General features: G+C 41.0%; 1 protein-coding gene across 5 annotated transcripts in view; it reads left to right on the plus strand.

The window, feature by feature from the left end:
- The window catches only part of dpp6a (dipeptidyl-peptidase 6a), a 383254-nt gene that overhangs the window by 203945 nt on the left and 166783 nt on the right, over positions 1–12526 (plus strand). The window contains exon 1 of one of the 5 annotated variants that reach the window (XM_047349743.1): positions 1428–1836. The exons of the other annotated variants lie outside the window; for them this stretch is intronic. Coding sequence (XP_047205699.1) covers positions 1780–1836 — 57 coding nt within the window. The 5' untranslated portion in view covers positions 1428–1779. Of the gene's footprint in view, positions 1–1427; positions 1837–12526 lie in introns of those variants that run through there. 5 annotated transcript variants of the gene reach the window in all.

Consider the following 12526-nt stretch of genomic DNA (forward strand, 5'->3'; position numbering starts at 1 on the left):
TGACTTTCTAGTACACTTCAAATGTAAGCTGAAGAATTATATTCCTGGGAGGAAATGATTAAAAAGTGCCCCAATTATTTGTGCTGAGTATTGTGAATCTTCAGGCATGCTCAGGATCCTCTTTTTGTTTCATTTTGTTGTTAATGATCTAAGCGTTATCCCCTCCTACTGGTGCTGCTGGAGCATTACAGAATCTTTGACTGAATTTCCCTAAAGTATTTACAGTTGCATCTCAAGTAGATATATTCAAAAGGGCAATTTCTGTCATTTAGTTCAAAAGGTGTACAGCTGATGACCAGTACGGCGTAATCAGCCTTTTAAAGTTGGCCTAAATGTCACAATGTTGCTTGGTCCTCCATATTTTTCCAAATTTCCTCTCTCATTTTACAACATAATCAGTTGGTCATGAAAGCAAATATTGGTACTTTTGGCAGTGTTGGCTAGTGCCACGTCCTGCCAGAAAAATTGACCAGCTTCTCCATTAAGCTTGTCAGCAGAGGGTACCAGGAGGGGCTCTAACATGTGGTAGATGGCTATGCTGGCTTTGGGCCTGATTAAAGATTGTAGACTCCAGAAGATGACATGGCTCCTACAACTATTACTGACTGTTCAAACATTATTCTGGACCTTTAACGTCTTGGATTTTGGACTCTTCTGTCAGATTCTGGGATCTTGATCTTTTTATGAAATGCAGAATTTACTTCCATCTAGAAAGAGGAGCAGTAGTCCAGTCATTTTCTCCTTAGTCCAGGTAAGTTGGTTCAGGAGTGGCTCAAACAGTGGCTGTGGTAATCTTCAATAGGCTTTGGTTCACAAAACCTCTCAAGGCTGCAGTTATCCATTTTTTTATGTCATTTTTTCCTTCCACTAAACTCTCCATTAACATGCTTGGATTTCACTCTGTGTGAACAGCCAGCGTCTAATACCTTTAGAGGTTTACCCTCCTTGTAGAAGTTGCCAGTGAGTGTCTGCAAGATAACTTTAAAATTTGCAGTCTTCCCCAAACTGTTTAGGTGATAACACTAGTATTTCCGTATTTAAAATATTTTTAATGGTTCTGTGTAATATTAGAATATATTGAGCAGCTGGATTTTGGTTTTTCATTAACTGTAAGCCATAACTGTAATTCATTAACCACTCAAAATGAGCACAAATAAACATTTTCGTTTTTAGTTTGAAATTTTGAAATGAAGTACTCAAATTAATTAACTTTTTGATGATAGCTATTCTAACTGATTTAGATGCACCTGTATAATATCAATGTGCTTGGGTAGCAGTGGGCACCCACAGGAAAATTCGCTTTTGGACCCCACACAACCCGGGTCGGCCCTGGATGTCATAAGTATCCTGTGTGCAGTTTAAATTCAGTCCAGAAGTAAAAACACCTACATTTAATACAGAGTTGATCTGTTAGGATCAGTTCCCTCTGCGAATTTGCGAGATTCGCGTGCGTGCGCGCGCGCCTTGTGCGGAGGCGCCGGTGTGGGCACGCGCGTGTGGAACATCGAATGTCTCGCGCGGAGTCCCGCATGAGACGCTTGAAGCTGAGATGCGCGGCTTCTCTCTCCGTTATCTCCTTTCCCCCACTGTCTGAATGTTTCTTGCCTCCTTTTCTTCCCCTTGCCTGCTTCCATTTCGCTCCTTCACTCGCTGCCTGCCTGCAGGCTCCGTGAATAGACTGTTTTCCTCTTGAACCTTTCCCCGCGGTTCCTCCGGTGTTTTCCCCGCTCCTCTTGGCCGAAAGGGGAACAATAGTTTGTCACCCCCCGTTAGGGAGCCATGACCACGGCGAAGGACGGCAATGCGCCGTCGAAAGCGGCTCAACAGCATGACCAGGTAGACAAAAGCTTATTTATTGTATTCACCTTGCATATTAACCTGCGCAGGTTTTTTTTTTTTTTTTGAGTTACCCTCAGCACTGTTAGTAGGATTTATATGCATTACGCTTTGATTGAAAATTGTAAATTGGTCTGCCTATAATATGGATTTGCAGTTAGTCAGTTTGGACTTGCCATCTGCAGAGTTGTGCATCACGACTGTTGGATTTCCACACTTTCATATTATAACTGTTGTTTTTTCAACATTTTTGCCGTGAATTGACGCTTTTTCAGTGACTTGTGTGTTTCTATCACCTCTCAGCAGAACACGGCAATGATCTCATTTAAGCCAACTTCAATCAGGCTTGCTAAACTGCCCCTGACGGTCATGAAGCACATTTTAATTACATCCTAAATATGCTCTTCCTCCAATAGAACTCAATTAACCCGAGTTTCCCATGCAGGCTGGAGCCTTTTTTAACACTGTTGCACGTCTGTGTGGTGTGGATCTGTTCTGCTTTATTCTCCTTCCTCATCAGTCTGTCTCTGTGGACTATCTGTTAATGCCCCTCCACAGGGGAACCTGAGCCTGCAAAACTTCACCAAATCACACAGGAAATTCGCTTTTTTATGATCTAGAAAAGGAGATGTGGTTCAAGACAGGAAATCTGGGAAAATACCAACTTCTTTTTTAGAGACTTAAAGGAATCTAAATATTTGCATGCAAAATGAACCAAAAAGTCAAATGTGTGCATTCTAATGCACTACCCTGCTTCTCTGCTGACGCATATTCACACTGCAGTGTAGCTCAACATGCATCAAGATTTTTCTTTTTTTAAAGTATTTCCAAATTCTGCTCAGCTCTCCTGTCATCTATCAGCTTTAAACTGTAGCTTTGGATGAAATCTGTCAGCTGCATCTCTAACTGTGCATTTCACGTCTAAAAATGACAGGAAAGGTGACAGGGACAATTGGGTTTTTTATTTATTTGTATTATTTTTTTGCAGCCATGTGGGCAGTCTTCCCCTGGTTAGCTGTAGCAGCAAAATGTCAGTCACACCCTCGGAGGCGCTCAAAGATCCAACGATCTGTGCTTGTGTATTCAGTGCACGCCGAAGAGACTTTACCGGCCTAATCCCCAACATAACTAGGTGATGGACTGGGAATTCAGATAATACAGAAAAACCGGTTGTTTTCAAACTTCATTATTTGTCCTAATTAAATCCACAACTGATGGTTATAGTCTCTTTGAATGTCGTTTTGTTTGACAGTTGCTGGTTTCATTCATTCATTTCTAAGGAAATTTTGCAAAAACAAAAAAGCTAAACGATTTATATCACACGGGAGTCTGATTGGCTTAATATTTTTATTAGTAATCAGCAAAAAATGAAGATAAGATATTGCACAATCAGTATGAATTGTACCCACATTTGAAGAAAGATCTATATGATTGTGTCTTGTTGGTTTCCTGTCTTTTCATCAGTCAGTTTTTATGCATCAAAACATTTTGTACGTCCATAACTTTAATCAAATTTTTGTTTAACTGGAAACTATCAAGGCGATTGAGGTAAAACTGGCTGACTTTGACCCCTGAGCAATTTATTGGTTCATGCAATTGGGGCTTTTTAAATGGGCCGATATGGCTCTCCACCCAGGGTGCCTCAGCCTGGGGGATGGCATGAGCACTTTATTAAAAAATAGTTACGCCAGGTGTTGGCCAATGGCCATGCTTCCTGTTGTTTGTTTGGATGTTAAGTAGATGCCAGTAGGGTGCCACCTTCCCCTGCTAGTGTAGGCAATGTCAAAAAATAAGACTAGACAGTAGCTGGCTAAAGATGTCAAAATCTGTCTATTTTTTACCTAATTGAAGGAAACTGTTTTTTTTGTTTGTTTATTGTTTTTTGTAAAGAAATCTGTACCTGGACCCAACCAAGCTTGAATTGGATTATTCTACACTACAGAGAGATAAAAAAAAAAATACATCTGTCTGGGAAGTTACCGTTGTTGTCTTTTGCAGAATGGAGTTTGTCTGGGGACTGTGTGTGTTTTTGGTTGTGCATGGCCTGTGCTATCCACTAGTAAACATTTGTACAATAGTCTACCTTTAAAACTGTAGAGCCAATCCAAAACAATTACAAATACAGAAAAACTGATTGCTGCAGTTTTTAATTTCCATCGAGGCAAAGAAATCTTCACAAGCAGCGATTGAACTCAAAATTTAGTAGGAGTTCTTCATTTCTAACTTGATTAAAGACTTTTTGTTGCTCTGATCTTGCTGATAAAAAGTCATACAATAGTATAATTTGAAATATTACATCCCTAATCATCAGTTACAGTCCTGGAGTTGGTTTATTACCCTTTTATGTTGGCAGATATGAGAGGAAAAACTGAATTTGCCTTTTAAAACAAGCTTCAAGTGACATTTTTCCTAATTACTGAGAAGATTAGAGTCGTGGTGGTGCTGTGACATCGGTGGGTCGTTAGAGTAATTGTGGCTTTCTGTGGGTTTTTCTGTCAGCAAGAAGCTGCAACAAAGTGAAAAATTGCCTTAAAACAACCTTAAAGGTTGTAAACTCCACAGATGTCCATTTGCACATATACTGACACACCAGGATAGAAAAACATCCAGAGACACAATGGTTACTTGAGGTCCTGTTGATACCTGCTGATTGATTGTGTGCTTGCAGGGATAGTGGTCCAGGGAAAGGGAACACAGTGAGAGGGCAGCTCTCTAGAGATAGCAGCAGCCGCTCTTGTGTAATCAACCGAGAGTCGCAGCTCTGACACTCATTAGCAAAACAAGGCGGAGGGTATGAAGGTGCAGAAGGTGGAGCTGAGGATGAACTTTAATGTTTTTTTTTAGTAATGCTTTTAAAATGTTTGACAGGTTCATGCCTAAACTTTCCCCAAATCAGCAGACTTGGAATGAAACCGTTTGTGCGGCCATCTGCAAATGTTTTCAAACCCCTCAATGAACCTTGATGTCACGTTAACTCCCTGCCACTCTGCTTTGCAAGATAGCCTAAACTTATTCAGACTGGAAGTTGGGTGCCTATGAGCACTGGTTTTCAGGTCGTGTCATAGATTTTCAATTGGATTTAGGTTTGAACCTTTGCCTCACTCCCTTCAGCCTCTAACTGGTTGTCTTGCATTTAGCATTACTTATGTTCTCATTGGCTCTGAACAACTTCTCTGTTTCTGCTGAAGCCAGTCATTCCCACACCATTATGCTGCCACCACCATGCTTCAGCATGGGGATTGTGTGTTTAGGCTGTTATATAACCAATACACACAGTGTTCTTTGTGTAGGGCAAAAAGTTAAGTTTTGGTCTAATTAAATCAAAGTACCTTCTTCCAAGTATTTGAATTTTGTGACAACCTTTACAGGAACCTTCTTGTGGATTTTTCAAACTCCCGTTATTCTTGACGCTCTTCCATAAAGGCCACATTCGTGGAGTGCATGATTAGCAGTTGTCCTGTTAACAGAATCTCTGCAGCTCCTCCAGAGTTACAATCCTCTACTTTGTTGTTGCTCTCATTAATGCTCTCTCCATTCGGCCTGTCAGTTTGGGTGCACGGCCATGTCTTGTTTGCAGTCGTGCTGCACTCTTTCCATGTTCAGATGATGAACAGAGCTCTGAGAGATGTTCAAAGCTTAAGATATTGTTTCATAATCTAACCCTGCTTTAAACATCTCCACAGCTTTTTGCATGACCTGCCTGCTGTGTTCCTTGGTCTTCATAATGTTTGTTCAGTAATGTTCACTAACAAACCTTTCAGATATTTATTTGTGAAAAACGTTGAAAACCATGGATAATTCCCTTCCTTAAAACTTAGACACTGCTTTGATTTCGTCTAACACACATAGTTCAAATAAAATTCATGTTTATGATGTGAAAAAATGTGCAAAGCCCTATAAATGATAACAAATGGGATGTATAATGAATTACTTTCTATTTCAAGTATTCCGTGCCTTGAAAGCAGGGCCCAAGTTCCAACAGTTATTCAGTTCTGCAGCAGAGACGCCTCTATCATTCAGGCCAACAATCTGCGTTTTCCCCATTTTTATTGCCATTTATGCGACTGTAAAACTTTGCAACAGTGGGTATCTGTTACTGCCTGAAGTTATAAACTCTGAGACCGTGAAAGAAGAGCTGAATCGTACAATCTACCCCGTTGAAGTAGAATTCTTTGGCATTTCACACAAGCAGAAATAGTAAAGGACTTTTGGAGTATTTAGAGCCAAACCCTCACATTGTGCCATGACGGCAGCTTGAGTAACAGCTGAGGGGAGCAGCCTGTGGGTGTTGGTGAATTAAATGGTCATCTCAGGGGCCAGAGGAAGAGAGTAATGATAGACAGAGCCATAGCTGGGCTAGGATGCAGCAGCACTAAGCCTTTGTTCGATTTCCTTGGTGGTGTGACATATATCTTCTGTTATGTTTCCTAGCAATTGTGGTACATTAATGTGGTGTTTCCACTACTGAGCTCTCGGCTGTCAGATACTCAGAACTGGCTCCTGTTATACACTAACTCTCACCTCTCTTAGTACTAGCAATGGAAATAAGTGGTAAATAGTCATTCAGAATGAGAAATTGATAAATTAATTAGGTGAGTAATATCAATTACAACAAAAGAGACAAAGTACATATGAATATACTGTTTTCGATGTTTTTATTTCACAGCTTAACAATAGTAAGAACATCCTTCAATGAGGATCCAGTTCATCGAGTCCATCCCTTGCAGTAGCAGGGGAAAGTATAATAAGAAAACATTCATTAAAGCTCAGTGTTCTACCTGAGGTCGATATTGAATGTGAACAGATGAGGATGGCTCGTGGTCCTGATTGACCCACCATTACGCCAGCAGAGCATTCAGGGATCTGTAGAATTATAGTGGTTCATGTGCTGTCTAACCGCGTGTCAGGACTAGTAGACATTTAGAAATATCTTATACAGGTCTGAGTGTGACAGAATGCAAACAATGGGCAACAGTTTCAGTCTCCAGATCCCAGCTAACACATAAATATACTTTGATGTAAACCACTGTTCATAACTTTTATGGACAGGATTTCTAGATGCAGCCAAGGGCCGGAGGGGGTCTGGTTTGGGGACCAGTGGATTTCGTCTCTTCTTTTTGCAGATGACGTGGTCCTGCTGGCCTCCTCTAGCCAAGACCTAAAGCATGCGCTGTGGTGGTTCGCAGCCGAGTGTGAAGCAGCTGGGATGAAGATCAGCTCCTCCAAGTCCGAGGCCATGGTTCTCGACCGGACAAAGGGTGGCTTGTCCTCTTCAGGTTGGAGGGGAGTTCCTGCCTCAAGTGGAGGAGTTTAAGCATCTCGGGGTCTTGTTCACAAGTGGGGGAAAAATGGAGCGGGAGATCGACAGACGGATCGGTGCGGCTGCCACAGTAATGGGGGCGCTGTGCCGGTCCGTTGTGGTGAAGAGAGAGCTGAGCCGAAAAGCAAAGCTCTCAATTTACCGGTCGGTCTACGTTCCTACCCTCACCTATTGCCATGAACTTTGGGTCATGACCGAAAGAACGAGATCCCGGATACAAACTGCTGAAATGAGCTTCCTCCGTAGGGTGGCCGGGCACTCCCTTAGAGATAGGGTGTGGAGCTCGGCCATCCGGGAGGGGCTTGGAGTAGAGCCGCTACTGCTCCACATCGAGAGGAGCCAGTTGAGGTGGCTCGGGCATCTATACCGGATGCCTCCTGGACGCCTTCCTTGGGAGGTGTTCCAGGCACGTCCCACTGGGAGGAGGCCCAGGGGACGGCCCAGGACACACTGGAGGGACTATGTCTCTCGGCTGTCCTGGGAACGCCTTGGGCTTCCCCCGGAGGAGCTGGAGGAGGTGTCTGGGGAGAGGGACGTCTGGGTGTCTCTGCTGAGTCTGCTGCCCCCGCAACCCGGTCCCGGATAAGCGGAAGACGACGAGTACGAGTACGAGTAAACCATTGCATTAAACTGGCTGAATATAAAGGAGCATTTTACGATCATTTTCCTGCTAGAAGGTGAACCTTAACCCTAGTCTGGTTTTTGCGACTTCTAACTGCTTTTCTTCCAACATTTAATTCTATCCATCATCACCTCTGACCAAAGTCCCTGTCCCTGGTTAAATCCCACAGCATGATGCTGCCACCACCATGTTTCAGGTTGGTGATGGTGAGTTCAGAGTGTTGGCTTCCCTCATGTCTCACATTTCCACATAGCCTTTTGCTATTAGGCAAAAGAGGTTAATTTCATTCTTATCTTACCCCACCACCTTCTTCCACAGGTTTGCTGTGTCCCATACATGGCTTGTGGCAAACTTTAAATAGGACTTTTTCTGACTTTCATTCAACATTGGCTTTCTTTGTGGTACTCTTCTATGAAGGCCACATTTGTGGAGTGCACTGCTAGTAGATGTCCAGTCAACATATCCTACTACATGAGATGTGAATCTCTGCAGCTCCTCCAGAGTTATCATGGACCTCTTGGCTGCTTCTGTGAGTAATTATTTTCGTGCCCTGCCTGTCAGTTTAGGTGGATGGCCATGTCCGGGCAGGCTTACAGTTGTGCCATACACTTTCCAGTTTCAGATTATTTATTTAACAGTGCTCTGTAAGATGTTCAAAGGTTTGGATAGTGTGTTATTTTATTTTATCTGACCCTAACAAAAACATAAATACATGTCTGCAATCAAAAACAATTACTTAAAATTTAATAGAAGACAACTGTACCAGTGTCTCCATAGCTGAGAATGGTGTCATGTAGAGCTTAACGTGGATTTACTTGGGTCTTGATAATCTTATTCTCAAATTAATTTAGATTATGTACGAATTTGTGCATGAGAAATGTATATATTTTACTTACACCGCCCCCTCTTGTCTTTTTCGAGTACGACCACAACTGCGGTCGTGTGCAATATGGTTTAAAAGAGAGTTTTACCTCATCCGAGCACAAATTTAATTTGTGTGAGAAAATTTGCCCGAGCGTACCACATATGACAATGCCTACTACTATCATCATCATCATCTGTCTTGCCTTCTGTAATAAAGTGACCAAGATATTTATTTATTTTTTTTACTCACATCTGTATTATCTGACAGTTTAATTTCTGAAAATTTTAAATACACTACCGGTCGAACGTTTTAGATACACTTTCTCACTCAATGGGTCTCTTTATTCCATAACTATTTAAACTGTAGATTCACACCAAAGGAAACAAACCTGTGAATGAACACACGTGGAATTATGTAGATCTTAATTTTTTAAGTTTTTATTTTCTCTCTACCCTGCTGATTAAGATTTTCTTTACAAAGACACCTTTGTTTTAATTCAGCAATTTAATGTAATAAACACTGACCAAAAAAGCGTTAGGGTTATGGTAGAAATGCAAGTTTTTTTATACAGGCCAGTGTTTTTAACCAACACAGAAAGTATACAATTACCACCATTTATCCATCAAAGCATATGTCTTTAACTTTATCAGATTTTTACAGAAGTCAAAACAAAATGCAATGTGGATATGTTTACAGCTCGTAAAAATAGTGAAAATTCAGTTTTGATGTGTTTATTGAACTAGAAATGCTTCCAATTTTTCAGTATTTGATCTGCTGATATCCGATCAGAACTCATCAAGGGAAGATTGGCTAATTGGTGGATCACCAATAACTCTTTTAATTTTGTTTTATGCAGAAAGAAAAAAAAACTCCCTCCAGAGATGACAAACCGCATAGAAACAAAATCCACAAACTAAGAACTACCATTATCTTTTTATGTTAGAGGTAATCTTCTTTGTGTTACACTGTAGATACATTTGTGGTTCTTTAAAACTGGACTCTTAAGTTAATTTTTTTTTCCATTAGCCAAAATGTCCTGCCAAACCAGATGTCAGGTTGACCTGGTGAAGAGCGAGGAGGTCACACAGAGAGATGTCAGCTGTAGATTGGATTGTTGTGAGCCCCCTGATGTGCACCTAGTAGCAAAGCTTCATAGCAAAATGAAAAGTTTCTCATGAAACTGCTGTAGTTATTTAATCAATAGGGATGTGGCGATGTTATTTTTTTTTTCTCATTTGTTAACATAGCTTTATTTAAAGTTTTTTTTTTCCTTCAGTGCCAAGTTACAGGAAAGGTCACCTCAGGACATGAGTTAAAAGTAAACAAGCCAATTAAAGTCCAATCAGAAATCCAGTCAAATTTACTCCAATTATTATGCAGTAAAGCACATTTAACTATAATTGAGTCGACATAAATGGAGCCTAATTTCCTCAAATTACCATTAAAACAAAAAACAAAACAATTCAGGGTATTAACATTTATATACTGCCAGATCATTAACGGTTGTCTAACTAAGCAGCATTTGAGTTTAAAAAAGCCATTTAATGGGAAGTAACGCCCAGCAGAAACAGATTTAAGGAGGTTTGTCCTAATTGTTTCAATCAGTTGGAGTGATGAGGGAAAGGGCAGAGATGTAAACAAACACGAAAACACTTGACCGAGGTCACCTGTGGAGACAATTGCAGAGCTCATTATGAAGCAGGTGTTCTGTACAGTCTGTCAGAATGAGTTCTGAACAGGTAAGGAGAAATAAACCCACTGGATAAACAAATATCAGTGCGCCAGAGTGGCCTTTAACTAGACATCTAGTCTTTTAGTGAGTAAGAAGACGACATTGCAGGACAGCAAACTGAAGCATCTTTAGTTAAAACAGCATTTCCTGCAGTATAATTTAGCTTTGTATAAACAGCAAACATTTGACATTTGTCAGACCAGAGCTGCTACGATGCTAGCAGCAGATAAAAACAGTCCAGTGACAAGGTGTGTGCTTCCTTATGCAGGGTTTTCCAAAAGAAAATGTAATCCAGGGAACCACGTGTTTGAATTTTATATTTAAAAGCCTGGAGAGCCTACAAAACCTTGTAAATGATGTTCCTGCTTCAGTTCAAGCTGTTTCATCGTCATTCACTCAGAAAATCCCTTTCCAAAACTTCTGGGTTGACAAATGATACAGGAATGTTTCCAGAGTGGCGCACTCTGGTACTCAGCGCTCTACGTATCTGTTGAAGCCTTCAACATTCTATGACCATATTTTGTCATGTTATGCATGTTTCTGTTAACATGTGTGAAAGTGTAGGTGGTGTTTAGAGGTCAAAGATGCATGTCACATATTTGTGTTTGGTTCTATCAGGGAAAGATGTAAAAAAAATACTTGGAGCCCCTGCTTTATGAATGTTGTTTTTAATGTAATAATTAGCATTTGCAGAGTAAATACATCTTTTTCTAGTTTTGGTTGAGGGGTGAAACAATTTATTTAAATTTTCTTTTATTTGCAATGTGAAAGTTGTTTTTACTAGGGGTGCACCGATTGCAGTTTTCTGGCTGATTACCGATCTTTTAAAAGCATGACCTGCCGATTCCGATTTTGGATGATATATATTTTCTTTATAACTGACAATGTCAGGTGTCATAAGGTCACAACACACCTTCAATGTCCTAATTTTATGTCGTCAACAGTGAACCGCGCACGTGCAGGCGTGACCTGGTTGGTGGGTCTGCCAGTCAGGCCTCTCTCACAATTCAGTTTTATTTATATAGCTCCAATTCACAACACATGTCATCTCAAGGCACTTCACAAAGTCAATTCTATCAAATCATACAGATTTCAAGTCAAGTACATACATCCCAATTAATCCTAACTATTGAACAGTGCAGTCCAATTCAGTTATGTATTCAAATTGGATAAAAAGCTTTTCTATCTAAGGAAACCCAGCAGATTGCATCGAGTCAGAGATTTGTAGCATTCACTCCTCCTGGATGAGCATGTAGAGACAGTGGACAGTCACTGGCGTTGACTTTGCAGCAATCCCTCATACTGAGCATGCATGTAGCGACAGTGGAGAGGAAAAACTCCCTTTTAACAGGAAGAAACCTCCAGCAGAACCAGGCTCAGTGTGAGCGGCCATCTGACATGACCGACTGGGGGTCGGTGGATAAGATTGGTTTCACATGTAAACATTGGCCGATCACCAATGAGCCAGTATAAAGGAAATCTGGGCCGATCGATTGGTGCACTGCTAGTTTTTGCATGCATATTTCTAATATACGAATTGCCTGTTTGAGCAGTTCAGAGGCTCCACTGTATTGGTATAGTTTTAGATGGTTGTATAACCCCTACAAGACTATTGGACCGCAAAAGTTGCTTATCTAAGGTTATTGCTGATCTCTTTCCACCTTGGCATTTTGTTAACACAAAGCACCTGTGTGCTCCAGACCAGCAAACTGTAAAAAATCCTGCTTTCACAGACTTGGTCAGAGTTGCTGATGATTGGATAATCAAGTGAATTTGATTGGCCGCACCTTGTTGCTACCTTTCCAGCTTCAGTCACATGGAAGCAGTGAGTTTTCCCATGATTGTGTATTTGAGATTCTACTAAACGTCTCACTGAATATTCTCAGCTGATCTTCAATCTGTGCTTTATTTGCCTTTCCAGCTCAGACTGCTTCACTCGAGCACATCTCTCTGATGAAATACGCAGAATTCATTTGAAACCACACATCTGATTGGCCACATCAGACTGATTGTGTTTCATTTTTATTACATCAGTTGGAGAAGGAAAGGAAAGGAAAGGAGGGGGGACAAAACAGATTAGTGCAGCTTTCACTTTGGAAATCTCAATAGATAATGTGCCAATGGCTGGTGTTTGGTGAGCGCCCTTGACTG

The sequence above is a fragment of the Girardinichthys multiradiatus genome, chromosome 21 (genome assembly GCF_021462225.1).
Source record: "Girardinichthys multiradiatus isolate DD_20200921_A chromosome 21, DD_fGirMul_XY1, whole genome shotgun sequence".
Taxonomy (NCBI): domain Eukaryota; kingdom Metazoa; phylum Chordata; class Actinopteri; order Cyprinodontiformes; family Goodeidae; genus Girardinichthys; species Girardinichthys multiradiatus.